A 17,259-nucleotide genomic window follows, 5' to 3' on the forward strand; every position below is an offset into this window, starting at 1 on the left:
TGGATGCATGCTACCCTCCCAGAGACATCACAGTGCTTTATTTTGTTTGTTTTAATATCCTTACAGTATTTTATCCAATCTAATTTACAGCCTTTGTGGTGACTGGGCTATCTGGGATATGGGTTGGCCTGCTGCACAACACTAAAGACCGCCATTTCCAAAATCTGGAGGCAATCTCTAACCTCTCACACACTGTAACTCAGTCATCTAGGCCTCTCCTTCCATCCCTGCTAGCCATGTATAGTCACCCACTTGCAGTCTTACTTGTTGATCACTTGATATTGGGGTGCACAGGTGCTCGCCAACCCACACAGCAGCTGAGGAGTAGTGAGGGTTCCAAAACTAAATGTCAAACTACCCCACCACACTGTAGTTGGGGGATTTCCTTGAGATCACAGTAGGGATGGAAGGGGAAAGAATCGTCAGCTCTGTGGGCCATCACCCTGGCAGAGCTCCACAGCCACCACTAGCTAGGGAGAAGTACTTCACAACATGAGGTCCCTTTAACATTTCTTCTCTTGCTGATGGATATCAACTAGCCATGTAAGAACCAACCCACTCCCATCAATCTGCTTACCACATAATGCAACTGGGCAGAGCTTAACTCCACATGTAGAAAAGCAGCAGATTTAAGAAGCTGACATGTTACAGCTAGCTAGGCAGAGGACCTAACCCAGTCTGAACAGGAAGTCAAATAGCTGCTGTAGAGACCAAAGGCTAGCAGTTATTTGTGGCAGCAATCACTATGCTAAAGGAGGCAAGTATTAGGAGTCTGTAAATGGCAAGTTTTACAATATGCATGGTTATCTGGAAGAGATGAAGACAAGTGTGCACTCCTTCACAGCCAGCAGACAGGACTGACATTTTGTTTTAAACACTCATGTATTTCAAGACTCTGCAAATTGAGACTTCGAATAAGAGCAACCAGGATAATGCTTTGCCTGAAGCTCTAACTCGGTCAAATACCCTAAATTGGTCCGTACAAAATTAAGGGTCCTTCACTCTCCTGGAGGGTAAAAGATAACTTACTACCTTATCCTTACACAATCTGATGTAATTCAGGCCATGGTTTAGAAGGGTTCTAGAAGAAGGAAGTTTTTATTATGGCTGTAGTACGCCCAATATATTTATCAGACACCTAGTTCCAATACCAAGGTTAAACTTGTGCTCAAACAAGTCAAACAAGGTAAACACCTTGCTGTACGAACCTGCAGTCTCCTTCATCTTCATTAATACAAAGGCACCAATTTGGCTTGGAGAATACAGCTTCCCATGCGCCTCTACCCAGGCATCACCGTTAGAGGCACGGACAATTTTAAAAGGAACATTTTTACTGAAACACAAGAATTTCACATTGAGTAAAGTTTGTCTAGAGAACACTGAATGCATCACACAAGACTTTAAATCATGATTTGAGAACTTCAGTAATTCAGCCAGAGGTTATGGGGTCTATTACACGAGTGGGTGGCTGAGGTTCTGTAGCCTACAATGTGCAGGAGGTCTGACTAGATGATCATGATGGTCCCTTCTGGCCTTTTAGTCTGAGTCTAAACCCTACTGTGAATACATAGCTAGTATTGCTGGTTAACCTGAAATTGGCAAAACTTAGTGATATCTGGGTTTTAAAGGGAGAGATCCTATAGTAAACCTTCCCCTAACAGCCTCAGATGTAAGGGAGGCACCTGAAAATACCATTTGCAAAGATCCCAGATGGAAACCACTGCATTTCTTGGAAAAGGTCAATACCAATCAGTTTGAGTCAGCTTTGATGTATCCTGGTATCAGTTACAGCCAAGGACCCTGAGTAACCTCCGTGTTGTCCAGTCTGCTCCCTCCCAAAGGGACCTATACAGGCGGTCAGACTCCTGACACCACTCTTCACTCAACTCTGAAATATGGACTCTGGAGCCCTCATTTGCTGCATTGCAGTTGGTGGTTGCTCCCCTTTCCCTCCACCCTTCTACCATTGCAACCGTTCAGCTACCCAGCCCAATCTTACTGCCCATTAAGTTCCTTGCTGCTGTCCTCCCCACTTTTCCTTTACAGCCACCCTTCCCCCATTACTCTCCTCTCCAGTGAGGACCTACCAGAACACCCAGTTTTTATAATGCACACAAGAGCTAAAATATGCTGTTGCTACAGAAGTCACAATTAGAACCCATTGTGTGCGCACATTACTTTAATCCAGCAACAGTCTTATTGTAACGTGTCCTTTCACATCCCCCAGCTCCTCTGTTTTTTTTTATATCCATTTGTTATGTCAACTCTTTATTTACAGTAGACTTGTAAGCTCTCTGGGGGTAAATACAGTGTTTTACGAGTGCTGTAAAATAACCATCATAGCCTCTTGCTTGCTTAAGTCCAAAATAACGTAAGGCCTATACCATTAAAAAGCCAGAAGAATGTTTAAAAGCTTTCACACTAATCTGTGTTGGACAGAGTAATTTTGCATAAAATACCTGCATAAGATTGTTTTCTAGACTCAGGTACACAACTTTCTGCAATATTTTGCAGAAAGTGCTGGAATTAAGGATATACATTAAGTTGTAAATACACAAGAATTTCTGGGCATACAATAAAACCAGTGCGCACTTAAACTGAACAGTTTTATTTAAGAATCCCAGTGTAAACTTTGCCATAACTGCTTTTATGCAAACTTTAATTCCTGTTAAACAAGATCAAACCAGTGGTCCACCTAGTCCAGAAGCCATCCTCTGACGGTGGCCAGTACCAGCTGATTCAGAGGTAGATGCAAGAAACCCAGTTGTGGACAATTAAGTCACATATGGAAAAGATTTTCCTAAGCCCCCCCGTCAGCTAGTGGTTGGCTTATATTTCTCATCCACTTATCTAACCATATTTTGAATCCCTCAACTCCTGGCCTCTGATATCCTGTGACAAATTCCACAGGATACTTTCTATCTAGTGCATAAAGTATTTCCTTTAGTAAATTGTAAGCATGCTGCTTTCCTTTTCATTAAATGTTTTTGTATTATGAGAGTTTCCTAAAGTGAGGAAAATAGCTTTGGAGTAGGACAAGCCACTAGAACTGAATTGCAATCCCAGGGAGAAGTGGCCATTAAATTACTGTTCCTTTCCCTCCCATGAAAAATAATGGCTATTCAGTATCCCAATCACAAGGCATCTGCTCACAACTTTTATATGATAGACATTATGTAGAAAGTATAAAAGACGGTTACTCACCGTTGTAACTGTTGTTCTTCGAGATGTGTTGCTCATATCCATTCCATTAGGTGTGTGCGCGCCGCGTGCACGATCGTCGGAAGATTTTCTACCCTAGCAACACCGGCGGGTCGGCTGTGGAGCCCCCTAGAGTGGCGCCTTCATGGCGCTGAATATATACCCCAGCCGACCCGGCGCCCCCTCAGTTCCTTCTTGCCGGCTACTCCGACAGTGGGGACGGGGGGCGGGTTTGGAATGGATATGAGCAACACATCTCGAAGAACAACAGTTACAACGGTGAGTAACCGTCTTTTCTTCTTCGAGTGCTTGCTCATATCCATTCCATTAGGTGATTCCCAAGCCCAACTTAGGTGGTGGGGTCGGAGTGAGACATTGCTGTGTGCAAAACCGCTGATCCGAAAGCAGCATCGTCTCTGGACTGCTGCACTAGTGCATAGTGAGCTGTAAATGTGTGGACTGATGACCAAACCGCTGCTCTACAAATGTCCTGGATCGGAACTTGTGCCAGGAAAGCCGTCGAGGAAGCCTGGGCCCTCGTGGAGTGAGCGGTGAGGTGCGGTGCTGAGACACCTGCCAGGTCATAGCAAGTCCGGATGCAAGACGTAATCCAGGAGGATAGGCGTTGTGAGGAGACCGGTGAGCCTTTCATTCGGTCGGCCACTGCAACGAAGAGTTGCGTCGTCTTTCTAAAGTGCTTTGTGCGGTCAATATAGAAGGCCAGGGCCCTTCGTACGTCCAGGGAATGCAAACGTTGATCCTGGCGAGTGGCATGTGGTTTGGGATGAAAGACCGGGAGAAAGATGTCCTGGTTGATATGAAAAGGAGAAACCACCTTAGGGAGAAAGGCAGGATGTGGACGAAGCTGCACTTTATCCTTATGGAAAACTGTATAAGGGGGCTCGGATGTAAGCGCCCTGAGTTCAGAAACGCGCCTTGCTGAGGTGATGGCTACAAGGAAGGCTGTCTTCCAGGATAGGTACAAAAGTGAACAGGTGGCCAGTGGCTCGAATGGAGGACCTGTGAGCTTGGAGAGAACCAGGTTGAGGTCCCACGTCTGAACGGGCTGACGTTGTTGTGGGTACATCCGGTCTAAGCCCTTGAGGAATCTAACGACCATCGGGTTAGAGAATACCGAGGACGCGAGTTCCCCTGGGTGAAAGGCCGATATAGCGGCCAGGTGAACTCTAATTGAAGATATCGCCAACCCCTGCTGTTTTAGGGAGAGGAGATATTCCAAAATGAGAGGAATGGGTGCCTGCAACGGGGACATGGCTCGTTGTTCGCACCAACAGGAGAACCGCTTCCACTTGGCCAGGTACGTGGTGCGTGTTGAGGGCTTCCTACTGCTCAGCAGAATCTGTTGGACAGAGTGCGAGCATTGCTGCTCTGCCTGGGTGAACCATGGAGCAGCCACGCCGTGAGGTGGAGTGATTGCAGGTCGGGGTGACGCAGCCGGCCGTGGTCCTGAGAGATGAGATCCGGACACAACGGAAGCGGGATCGGTGTCTGAACCGAGAGTTCCAACAGTGTGGTGTACCAATGTTGTCTCGGCCACGCTGGAGCGACCAGAATTACCTGTGCCTGGTCTCTGCGCAATTTTAACAGTACCTTGTGGACCAGAGGAAACGGAGGGAAGGCATAAAACAGGTGGTCTTTCCAGGGAAGGAGAAACGCATCCGAGAGGGAGCCCGGAGCTCGACCTTGCAGGGAGCAGAACACGTGGCACTTCCTGTTGTCTCGAGATGCAAACAGGTCTATCTGGGGAAACCCCCACCTCCGGAAGATGGAATGTATGATGTCCGGACGGATAGACCACTCGTGCGTCTGGAAGGACCTGCTGAGTCGGTCCGCTAGAGTGTTCTGGACTCCAGGGAGGAACGATGCCGTGAGATGGATTGAGTGGGCGATGCAGAAGTCCCACAGGCGAATGGCCTCTTGGCATAGAATTGACGAACGTGCTCCTCCTTGCTTGTTGATGTAAAACATGGCCGTGGTGTTGTCGATGAGAACTAACACACATCGGCCACGTAGGAGGTTGAGAAATGCCTGGCACGCCAGGCGCACCGCCATCAGTTCCCGAACATTGATGTGCAGGGCTAGCTGGGGTGCAGTCCACAGGCCCTGGGTATGGTGTTCGTTGAGATGGGCGCCCCAACCCAGAGATGAAGCGTCTGTGACCAGGTGCAGAGAGGGTTGTGGGGCGTGAAATGGCATCCCCTCGCAGACCACATTGTGATCTAGCCACCAGGTGAGGGAGGTCAGGACCGAGATCGGGACCGTGACCACCATGTTCAGGCTGTCCCGATTTGGTCGATATATTGACGACACCCAGGTCTGGAGTGGGCGAAGCCGAAGTCTGGCATGCCTGGTTACGTACGTGCAGGAGGCCATGTGACCCAGCAGGGTAAGGCACGACCTCACCGTGGTAGTTGGGAACGCCTGGAGCCCTTGAATGAGGCTCGTGATGGTGCCAAATCGGTTGTCTGGCAGGATGGCTTGTGCACGTCTGGAGTCTAGAACTGCGCCTATGAATTCTATTCTCTGGGTAGGTTCTAGAGTGGATTTGTCCTTGTTGAGTAGGATGCCCAACTCGTTGAATGTGTGCACTATTATGTGGACGTGAGCTTGAACTTGCTCCTTGGTGCGACCGCGTACCAGCCAGTCGTCTAGGTACGGGAACACCTGTATCCCTTGCCGACGAAGGTACTCTGCCACGACAGCCATACATTTCGTGAACACTCTTGGGGCCGAGGATAGGCCGAAGGGAAGGACTGCAAATTGGTAGTGCACCATGTTTACCACGAATCGCAGGAAGCGTCTGTGAGGTGGGTAAATTGAGATGTGAAAGTATGCGTCTTTCATGTCGAGGGCGGCGAACCAGTCTCCAGGATCGAGGGAAGGGATAATGGCCCCCAAAGAGACCATGCGGAACTTCAACTTTACTACGAATTTGTTGAGTCCGCGCAAGTCCAAGATGGGTCGCAGACCTCCTTTGGACTTGGGGATCAGGAAGTAACGGGAATAAAATCCCCTGCCCCTTAACTCTACTGGAACCTCCTCTATGGCCCCCATAGCAAGGAGCGTGGAAACCTCCTGTATAAGAAGTTGCTCGTGAGAAGGGTCCCTGAAGAGGGACGGGGAAGGGGGGGATAGAAGAAAACTGGATAGTGTATCCCCTCTCCACTGTGCGGAGGACCCAACGGTCCGAAGTTATAAGGGACCAAGCACGGTGGAAGTGGGAGAGACGATCCCGAAAGGAGGGGGCTGGATCCTGGGGGATGACTGGGGCGCCGTCCTCGACCGCACCTTCAAAAGTTCTGCCTGGGGCCTGAAGGTGGTCTAGGTGGCCCCTGGTTCTGGCCGGGTTGAGGGCCGGCCCACCTTCTTCTACCACCTCGCCCTCGCCTCCGGGTCGAGTCCTGTCTCTGACGAGGCGGGGGGGGGGGTAGAAGCGCTGAGGCTGCGGCCTAAATGGTCTGCGCTGAGGGCCCACAACATGCATCCCCAGGGAGCGCATGATTGTTCTCGAGTCCTTGAGGCTCTGCAGGCGAGAGTCCGTCTTGTCCGAGAACAATCCACGTCCCTCAAAGGGCAGATCCTGTAGGGTTTGCTGTAGCTCCGGAGGCAAACCCGAAACTTGAAGCCAGGAGATCCTCCGCATAGCGATACCCGAAGCCAGGGTCCTCGCAGCTGAGTCTGCTATGTCCAAGGAGGCCTGCAAGGAGGTCCGAGCCACCTTCTTACCCTCCTCTACCATGGCTCCAAACTTCCCTGGACTCTTGGGGAATCAACTCCTTAAACTTCCCCATAGAGTTCCAGGAGTTAAAATTGTAACGGCTCAATAGCGCCTGTTGGTTCGCCGCTCTAAGTTGCAGCCCTCCGGCTGAGTAAACCTTACGGCCAAACAAATCGAGCCGCTTAGCCTCTTTTGATTTAGGCGCTGCAGCCTGCTGGCCGTGGCGCTCTCGTGCGTTCACTGATTCCACCACCAGTGAACACGGTTGGGGGTGGGTATACAAGTACCCATAGTCCTTAGACGGGACAAAGTACTTCCTTTCCACCCCTCTCGCTGTGGGTGGGATAGAGGCAGGAGTTTGCCATATCGTATCCGCATTGGTTTGTATCGTGCGGATCAGGGGTAGCGCCACCCTCGATGGGGCATCCGCTCCGAGGATGTTCACGATAGGGTCCTGTACTTCCACTATCTCCTCCGCCTGCAGGTCCATATTACGGGCCATCCTACGCAGGAGATCCTGGTGAGCCCGAAGATTTATCGGAGGGGGACCCGTACATGAAGTGCCCGCCACTGCCTCATCCGGAGAGGAGGAGGAAGACGCCTCCGGTGGTACTGGATCCAAGGGGGGGTCCTGATCCCCCTGCTCTTGGGCCGGAGCATCACCTGTACTCGGGTCTATGGTGTCAGGTGGCGTGGACACGGAAGCCTCCATGCCCCCTGGCGGAGGCCGAGAGATGGTGGATTCTGGGGCCCTTCTAACCGAGTGACCCGAGCGAGAGGTCGATGGTATTGGAGCCCCTTGCTCCTGGTGGTACGCCCACGGGGTCCAAAATGACCAGTGAGATGGTCCATGAGAGTGGTCCTCTGCCATCTCCTGCCAATGGCCCAAGTTCCGTTCCTCGGCTTGCCCTTGAGGGGGGTATGCCGATCTCGACAGGTCCTCCGAGGAGCGAGACACCGATCTTGACGGCCATGGCGGTGCCGAGAGAGATGAAACGACCCCCGTGGGCTGCGGTGCCGCACGGTACCGGTCCGGAGATGATCTATCTCTGTGCGGTGCCGGCGAACGGTGCCGGGACCGCGATCGGTGCCGATGACCTCGTTGGTGCCGGGAGCCGGATCTGGACCTCGACGAGGACCTGGAGCATGCCCGGTGCCGGGAGCGGCCTCTCGACGTCGAGCGTCGACCGTAGCGGTGCCGAGAACTACGTCTCGACGTTGATCGGTGCCGACGATTATAGCGGTGCCGAGACGTAGACCGGTGCCGCGACGAAGATCTTGGCCGCGAGTACGACCGGTGCCGAGGTGATATTCGGTGCCGGGACTGCGAGCGGCGTGGGGACCTGCTTCTGGACCTGGACCGGTGCTGAGGTTCCAGCCCTTGTGATGGAGGGCGCATCAAGGCAGGTTTCCCCCTTGACTGGACCGGGCGGGTCAACGGTGCCGTCGGTGCCAGTGGTTGAGGCGGTGCCGGCTCTGTGAGAGCTATCAAGTCTCTCGCCACCACGAAGGTCTCCGGAGTCGACGGGAGTTGTATTACCGCCGGTCTCGGTGGAGACGCTATCTGCACCGGACTCAACGGCCTCGGTGCCGGAGTCGACAGTGCTGGAGGCACCTGTTTCCGGTGCTCCACCGGCGCACTCGGCTCTACCCCCGGCACTGGGGGAGCCGGCGTCTTCGGTACAGAGGTCCCTGTCTTATGGGCTTTTTTATGCCCCGGGGATAATGACCGGCGCCGAGGTGCCTGCTGCGGTGCCGACGAGGTCCGGTGCCGGGGAGGTTTGTCCGACACCGCCCGCGTTGTCGGCATTGCCGGTGCTGCTGGGGCACTGCGCACCGAGGCGCTAGGTGCCTGGGCCTGGCTCGTAGAAGGAGTGTCCGGGCTAAGTGCCGCCTCCATCAGGAGTTGCCGGAGCCGAAAGTCCCGCTCTTTCTTGGTCCTTGGTCTGAAGGCCTTACAGATCTTGCACTTATCTGTTTGGTGGGACTCTCCCAGGCACTTCAGGCAGGAGTCGTGCGGGTCGCTCGTGGGCATAGGTTTAGCGCAGGAGGCGCACTGCTTGAAGCCGGGAGCTCTGGGCATGAGCCCGGGCCCGCGGCCGGGGGAGAAAGGGGGCGACGACCCCCTTAGTCCCCTGGACTATTATAACAAATCTAACAACTTTAAACTATTTAACTATTAAACTACAAACACTAGAACTATAACTATAACTACAACTGCGAATAACTAATTAAGCTAGGGAGAGTGGAGAACAGCTATGCCGCGCTCCACAGTTCCAACGACCGTCAGGGGCGGTAAGAAGGAACTGAGGGGGCGCCGGGTCGGCTGGGGTATATATTCAGCGCCATGAAGGCGCCACTCTAGGGGGCTCCACAGCCGACCCGCCGGTGTTGCTAGGGTAGAAAATCTTCCGACGATCGTGCACGCGGCGCGCACACACCTAATGGAATGGATATGAGCAAGCACTCGAAGAAGAACCTTCCTTGTAATTCAGTGAACATTATGTGTGCAGTGTTCTATAGCATGAGGATTCAATCAGAAAGTGAGATACAGGAAACCCTCAGGGCAGGGGTGCTCAGGGTTCTGAACAGTACAAAGTACAGTCAGCACTTTGTCATTTGATCCATTCTTCTTGCCAATGCAGACCAAACCAGCTATATTGCATTGTCAAGAACCAATTACACTTATGAGTCCACCCCTGAAAGCTTAAAAAGCATCATTAATAAATGCAGTGAAACACAGGCTAAACTTTTGAGGAATATGAGCAATCAACATGTGGGACACTACGCACGGAGTACCACGTCTCACCATGTGCAAACAGCACTTTGTTTTAGGCCATGCATGGGCGCACTGCACTCTACAAATTCTCTTTCCAGAACAGGGGAATAACTTTAATTAGTTCTACTTACATATCTTTCTGTACTTCAGAATCATCATAGCGCCGTCCAATGAGACGTTTAGTAGCATAGAATGTATTCTGTGGGTTAGTTACAGCCTGTCGTTTAGCTGGCATCCCAACCAATCGTTCACCATCAGCTGTAAATGCTACAACAGATGGGGTTGTTCTGGCACCTTCGGCGTTTTCCAGCACCTACATAAAAACGTTAAGAGGCTATAACCCAGGAAAACTACCTGTGAAAGTGGCAGCACTGATTCCCTCCCTTAGATACAGATTGTTATACACTAGTAGTCATCAGTTAGTTACTCACCTTTGCCTGTTTTCCTTCCATAACTGCTACACAGGAGTTAGTTGTGCCCAAATCAATACCAATAACAGCACCTTTGACTGCTTCTGAGCTGTAAAATATATTTAAAACTAATGTTAGGGTTACTGCAACCGGTGAAACAACTAGAAAGCTTTCTCTCCTCCCCTCCCCGCATCATCTTGCCAGGAATTACCTTTCAACCAGATTCTACCTACAGCTGGGGAAGCAAATCCATTTTCCACTCTAGAGTAAGAGGAAATTGGAGAACAACCCAGCTTATGTTGGAAATCAACTTGGCATCATCAAATTGTGGTTCTGTATTAGATTTGGTCATCCCAGGAGTTTGTTGTGTCTAAATTCTTACTTGTTTTCTACGTTCCACTGTGAAATCCCCTGGACTTTTTATTGGCTAGCATCACACTTTACATACTTAAGAGTCTGTACGTTATTTGTGAATGTGGTCCTTCAAAGACTGATGTCAAGTCAGTTCTAAACATCAAATCTTTCATATGAAAGGCCTTATTCCCTCTCAAGTAGAATTAAGCTAAAATAAGTAGGGCTGTTAAGCGATAAAAAAATTAATCGCACTGTTAAACAATAATAGTATACCATTTATTTAAATATTTTTGGATTTTTTTACATTTTCAAATATATTGATTGTACAGTGCTCAATTTATATTTTTTATTAAAAGTATTTGCATGTAAACAAAAGAAATAGTATTTTCTCAATTCACCTAATACAAGTACTGTAATGCAATCTCTATCATGAAATTTGAATTTACAAATATAGAACATACAAAAACCTGCATTCAAAAATAAAACAACGTAAAAATTTTAGAGCCTGCAAGTCCATTCAGTCCTACTTCTTGTTCAGCCAATTGCTCAAACAAGTATGTTTACATTTGTAGGAGATAATGCTGACCACTTGTTTACAATGTCATCTGAAAGCGAGAACTGGAGTTCTCATGGCACTATTGTAGCCAGTGTCCCAAGATATTTACGTGCCAGCTGCGTTAAAGATTCTTATGTCATCCCTTCATGCTTCAACCACCATTCCAGAAGACATGTGCCCATGCTGATGACAGGTTCTGCTTAACAACAATTCAAAGCAGTGCAGACCGACGCAAGTTCATTTTCATTATCTGAGTCAGGTGCCACCAGCAGAAGGTTGATTTTCTTTTTTGGTGGTTCAGGTTCTCTGGTTTCCGCATCGGAGTACTGATCTTTTAAGACTTCTGAAAGCTAGCTCCACACCTCATCCCTCTCAGATTTTGGAAGGCACTTCAGATTCTTAAACCCTGGGCTGGTCTACACTGGGGGGCAGCGAGGGGAGGAAGAGGGCTCGATCTAAGATACGCAACTTAGTTCGATTTACCTAGCCGTCATCACGGCGGCAAGTCAACCGCCGCGGCTCTCCCGTCGACTCCGCTTACTCCTCCTGCTGAGGTGGAGTATGGGCATCAATTCGGGGATCGATTTATTGCATCTAGACGAGACGCGATAAATCGATCCCCGATAGATCAATTACTACCCATTGATCCGGCGGGTAATGTAGAAGTGGCTCTTGAGTCAAGTGCTGTAGCTATCTTTAGAAATCTCACATTGGTGCCTTCTTTGCGTTTTGCCAAATCTGAGTGAAAGTGTTCATAAAATGAACGTGTTGGGTCATCATCAGAGACTGCTATAACAGGAAATATATGGCAGAATGCGGGTAAAACAGAACAGGGGACAAACAATTCTGCCCCAAGGAGTTCAGTCAGAAATTTAATTAACACTTATTTTTTTAAACGAGTGTCATCAGCATGGAAGCATGTCTTCTGGAATGGGGGCCGAAGCATGAAGGGGCATACAAATGTTTAGCATATCCGGCACGTAAATACTTTGCAATACCGGCTACAAAAGTACCATGCAAATTCCTGTTCTCACTTTCAGGTGACATTGTAAATAAGAAGAGGACAGCATTATCTCCTGCAAATGTAAACAAACTTGTTTGTCTTAGCGATTGGCTGAACAAGAAGTAGGACTGAGTGGACTTGTAGGTGCTGAAGTTTTACTTTGGGGGGGCGGGGGGAGGGAGTGCAGTCACCTAACAAAAAAAGAAATCTACATTTGTAAGTTGCACTTTCAGGATAAAGATTGCACTAAAGTACTGATATGAGGTGAATTGAAAAATACTATTTTTCATCATTTTTACAGTGCAAATATTTGTAAGCAAAAATAATATACACTTTGATTTCAATTATAACACAGAATACAATATATATGAAAATGTAGAAAAACATCCAAAATGTTTAATACATTTCAATTGGTATTCTATTATTTAACAGTGCAATTAAAATGGCAATTAATTGCGATTAACTCAAAGTTAATCGAGTGAGTTTAATTATTTTTAGGGCTGTTGATTAATCAGTTAAGTGATCAGAATTACTAGCTGTAGCTTTTTATTTCACCTTTACAATAATTCCCCCTATACACAGTTTTGATTACAAATTCCCACGTAAAAGGCTATTTCCTGCAATCTAACCTGGAAAATCCACAACAGATTTATTCATTCATATAGCAAGCATAAAAACTGTAGTACATTTATGAAGAGTTAATACAGAAATACAGGTTTTTTGTAGTCAGAGCCCCTCATTTGTATCTAATAATTCAGATGTTAGTAGTCACGCCTGCTTGAAAGCAGCTGCCTGGAGGAAAAAGACTATGAAAAGTGCTCAGATCAGTTTATTAGGCAATTCTCAGTATGGAAAAGTACACATCTATAGATAAAAGGGATGAACTAAGGCCCTGTTGAGGTCCTCTGAGCCTGGGGTGTTTAGAGCTACAGCTAGCTTTCTTTTTGAAATAAGACATACTGACATTTTTAAGCCTTGACTGTGGGGATAACATGATGGGTGGTATTTCCAAATGAAATGATTTACAGAGAGGTGCTGCTTTTGGGGGAGGTTGAATATCCTCTTTCCTTAGTATACTTGAGAAGTCTTGTCTTCAGTGGCAATTATACCAATTTATTAGACATGCAGTGAGCAGAGATAGGGAGGTAGCCCCAGGTATGAGCTTTTTCTCCAAGGTCTCACCCCATTCTCCCCACCACCCAACCCTCCCACCCCTCTCCCCGAGCTACCTTACCTCCATGACTTAGTTTATTTGTCTCCAGTGCTAAAGACTTACATCAATTATATTGTTTTCATCAAGTTATACAACAGACCAGAATCCCTGAGGTTTATTTTTACCTTGGATTAACAAATTAAGAAAAACTGCAGAATATATTGTGAGGGAACACAAACCACTTCAAAGAAAAAAAATGAATGTAAACTGATCCGCAGAGCTGTGGAACCTTCTCCAACACAATAATAGAAGATAATGTTGATGATGCATCAGGATTAGTAGATAGTAATTTATCACACCCATTTAATGTTCTGATTTCACAAGAAAGGGGGATTCCTAAACAGAATAACCTTTTTCAGGGATACAGCGTTTTAAGTGTTTCCTGAAAAAGTGAGGGAAACAAATTAGGAGACAGAGTCAGTCTTGAGAAATCACCAAGTTTTGCAAATTCCAATACACACACAATTTTCCTCCATTACTTTATATTGGACAGCAGAAGATTGGTATATTGATTATGCTCACAAAAATATTAAGTTTCATTGGCATCTATGGAACAAACTGATGGATTAAATGAAGTTAAAGAGGTTTTATTAAGTTTCTTCTTTGTGTTGAAATAAATAGGTTTGTTTGGAATTTTATTAGGTCTAAGAACTTTACCTATAGCAGGAAATTTTTTGCATACTTAGTATCTGATTATTTATGAAATGCTGTGCCAGTAGAGGCCATTTTGTTTCTCCTTAATTAACCATACACACATCTGACCAAGGATTTCAAATTATGAAGCTAAAGTCAATTTAGGTATCAAGACTATTACACAGTTTTTTGTTTTTCTTGCAGTTCAATCTTTTCCTCAAAAAAAAAAAAAGGGGGGGGGGCGGAGGGAGAGAAGAGAGATACTTACGCATACTTCCTACTTGATACTGTTCTGATAACATCTTGACTGAGAGTATTCCAGACTGCCTATAAAATAAAAATCAGGATATTACAGCAATGAGAGGTTTCTTGCATCTTATTTCAGGTAAGATTACCTCACATCCAGTATTTTAAAAGGATCTGTAGCTATGCTACCTTCAAATAATAAAAAGTGATACACCCCCACTACCACATTAGCTTTGTGTTTAATCTTCACAATTCCTTTTACTTAACTAAAAAGAAGAACAGGAGTACTTGTGGCACCTTAGAGACTAACAAATTTATTAGAGCATAAGCTTTTGTGGACTACAGCCCACTTCTTCGGATGCATATGCTCTACTAAATTTGTTAGTCTCTAAGGTGCCACAAGTACTCCTGTTCTTCTTTTTGTGGATACAGACTAACACAGCTGCTACTCTGAAACCTTTTACTTAACTGAAGACTAACCGAGGACTCAAGAAAATATTTCAATATATTATACAGCCACAGAACATTTACCTTAAGTTTTATTATTTGTTGTTTATATGAAATGTGAACATTTTAAGACCCATATTATCCGAGCTGAGCAAGTTGCTAGTATAGAAGATTCTTGCTATGAACATGCACAAGTTAAAGTTGTTGCAATTGCTGCAACGCGTAAAGCTGAACCTTTAGCATGACACAGGCAGCAGCAGATAAACATTAAACAAGTTTCTTGAAATTTCCTCAAGGGGTAGACTAGATGACAGTGCTTCAGAGTTTCATTCTTTCAACTAGGTTTAAGAGATGCTGGATGAAACACATCAGTGTTTTTGAGTTTGTAACCTCATAACACATCTTAGGACAAATAAAATCCTGTCATGAGAAGAAAATACTGCTTTGTTAATACGTCAGAGACTACAAACCCCTCCTGCTTAGCATACACTTTGACCTGGGGATGAGTGAGAAGAGGAAAGGCAGGAGACAGAAAGGAGAGAGTAATGGCTGAAGCCTGGTCTACACTTAAAAATTAGATCAACCTAGCTACATTATGTAACTAATGTCACACCCTGCACACTGCAGTTAGGGTGACCCAATGCCCAGTGTAGACATGGCTAGGTCAATTGAAGGATTTTTCTGTTGACCTAGTGATCACCTCTTGGAGAGGAGGATTAACTACATTGATGAAAGTGGTTTTTCTGTCAGTGAGGGAAGCACCATAGCTATGCCACTGTAAAGCATCCTGAGACCGTGACAGAGTACCTCTCTGTACACAGACCAGGGAGTTCAGAAACTAGGTTACTGTTCAGCATTGAAAGGGTCTTGCAATACGATCTCCATTATCCTTGAACTACTTAAATATTATGCCCATTTTACAGATGAGGCAAATGGTTATTTACCACAGGGAAGTAGAAATGCTTAGCCAATTTAAGATTCTCATTACAGGGCCAGATACAACTCCCATTAAAACCAAGGGGAGTCTTTCCGTTTCAAATCCCCCAAGTTACCTTTAAAAATCTCTTTCTTGTCTGTCAGCAATACCAACTAACAAATGCTCCTTAACTAAAGATTCTCTACTAATTTTTGCAGTTTTGAGGGAGCAAACAAATAAGACACAAAGCTGTTTACTTTTAAAAACAGTTCCTAGAACAGGTACTTCGATTAGCTGAAAGCCACACAGTAGTATAGCTGAACTCTGGCACTAAACTCTGTCAACACATGCTGACAATGAAGGTCAAAGGAAGAGCCCCCGCCCCTAAGTACCAATGACTCTGTGTTGAGCCACCTTTATTAGATATTCCCATTCACCAGTCTGGGTGTTAAAATCAGAAATCTCTTGCTCTTATAGTTAAATCCATTTTAAACGCCCAGATTCCAAAAGCGCCCTCCCCATTTCCAGCTGCCCCGGTTCTCTGGTGCTCCCTCATCATTAACCTCTCAGCACCTAACGGACCCATGAACTCATCCGCCAGCAGTACAGGCCGGCCGGGACGGACAGGGAACGAGACCGAGATTAAAAGACTTGCGCCAAGTGGCCTCGGGGCAGCCACCGATCCAAGTTGGAGAGTTACACAACCCCGCACGATGCTGGCCCTGGACTCGCCCCGGAGCTCAGCACAGGGCTGCCAGCCCCAGGGCCTCCGCCAGCCATCGGCCCCCGGCCTAGGCACCCCCTCCCTCCGTCTCGGAGCCCCACCGCGCAACTCGCCGGCAGAGCCCGGCCGTGACCCCCGGGGGGGCGCCTTATACAGGTACCCCCCGCCAGCACCAGAGGAGGCCGGCTCCTGCACCCCTCCCCCACCCTCGGCCTCCCTACACCCCGCACCCCGAGGGTGCCGCCCCCCACGCCTGCCCCATCGCTTCCCACCTCCCCCAAATAACGCGCGGGGGGGGGCGCCACACCAGCCCCCCACGGACTCGGATCCGCACCTGAGCGAGGCCGGGGCTGGGAGCGGTGCCCCGGCAGGGCAGCAGGTGGAGGCGGGCGGCGGTGCGGCTGGCGCTCAGCATGGTCCGGGTGTGGCGGGCTGGAGACTCACGCGGAGAGGAGAATGGGGACTGCGCAGCAGCTCTTCTGGAAACCTCCACCCACGTGGGCCGGGTCAGCTCACCCCGACGGGGCTGGCTGCTGCAAAAGCCTGACCCCGCAGCAACGCCTCAGCGCCCCGCGCCGCAGCGGAGACTATGCGGCGGCTCCGCGCAGCACCTCCCCGCGCGCGCTACCCGATCCCGCGCTGCGGCCGACAAGCCTCCTGTGAAGCGCTGGCACCCCGGGGGAGTTCCACACAGGCACTGTGAAGGGCAGCTGGGGTCCTGACGGGCACTGCGTACTCAAGGTCGGACGGGATGAAGAACTGGGAAATTGCAGCGGCCTTGCGTCAGGGCGACTGCACACTACGCTTGCGCCGGTTAGAGGCAAGAGCGCATGCGTTGTCTGCTTAGGGAAGTCTGCATGGCTCATGCGCAGATGAGCCGAAGGGAGGTGGCTGTTGCCGACGCCTTACTGATCATGCGCAGTCGGAAGGCTGCCGAGGGACCACGTGTGCTCTGCTCCCAGCGGTGGCTGGCAGATTTGTGCTACTGAGCCGCTAGGGATGTGGGAAACCAGCCCCGGCGGGGGCCGGGGCCTTGGG

At 48.4% G+C, this 17,259-nt stretch overlaps 1 protein-coding gene across 1 annotated transcript in view; it reads right to left on the bottom strand.

The window, feature by feature from the left end:
- The window catches only part of HSPA9 (heat shock protein family A (Hsp70) member 9), a 39,035-nt gene extending 22,317 nt beyond the window's left edge, over nt 1-16,718 (bottom strand). The window contains exons 1-5 of the mRNA XM_054036926.1: nt 16,556-16,718; nt 14,157-14,215; nt 10,151-10,238; nt 9,851-10,032; nt 1,209-1,333 (exon numbers count right to left, since the gene is read on the bottom strand). Coding sequence (XP_053892901.1) covers nt 1,209-1,333; nt 9,851-10,032; nt 10,151-10,238; nt 14,157-14,215; nt 16,556-16,636 — 535 coding nt within the window. The 5' untranslated portion in view covers nt 16,637-16,718. The remainder of the gene's footprint in view (nt 1-1,208; nt 1,334-9,850; nt 10,033-10,150; nt 10,239-14,156; nt 14,216-16,555) is intronic.
- Nucleotides 16,719-17,259: the final 541 nt, after the last annotated feature.

Source organism: Malaclemys terrapin, chromosome 8 (genome assembly GCF_027887155.1).
Source record: "Malaclemys terrapin pileata isolate rMalTer1 chromosome 8, rMalTer1.hap1, whole genome shotgun sequence".
Taxonomy (NCBI): domain Eukaryota; kingdom Metazoa; phylum Chordata; order Testudines; family Emydidae; genus Malaclemys; species Malaclemys terrapin.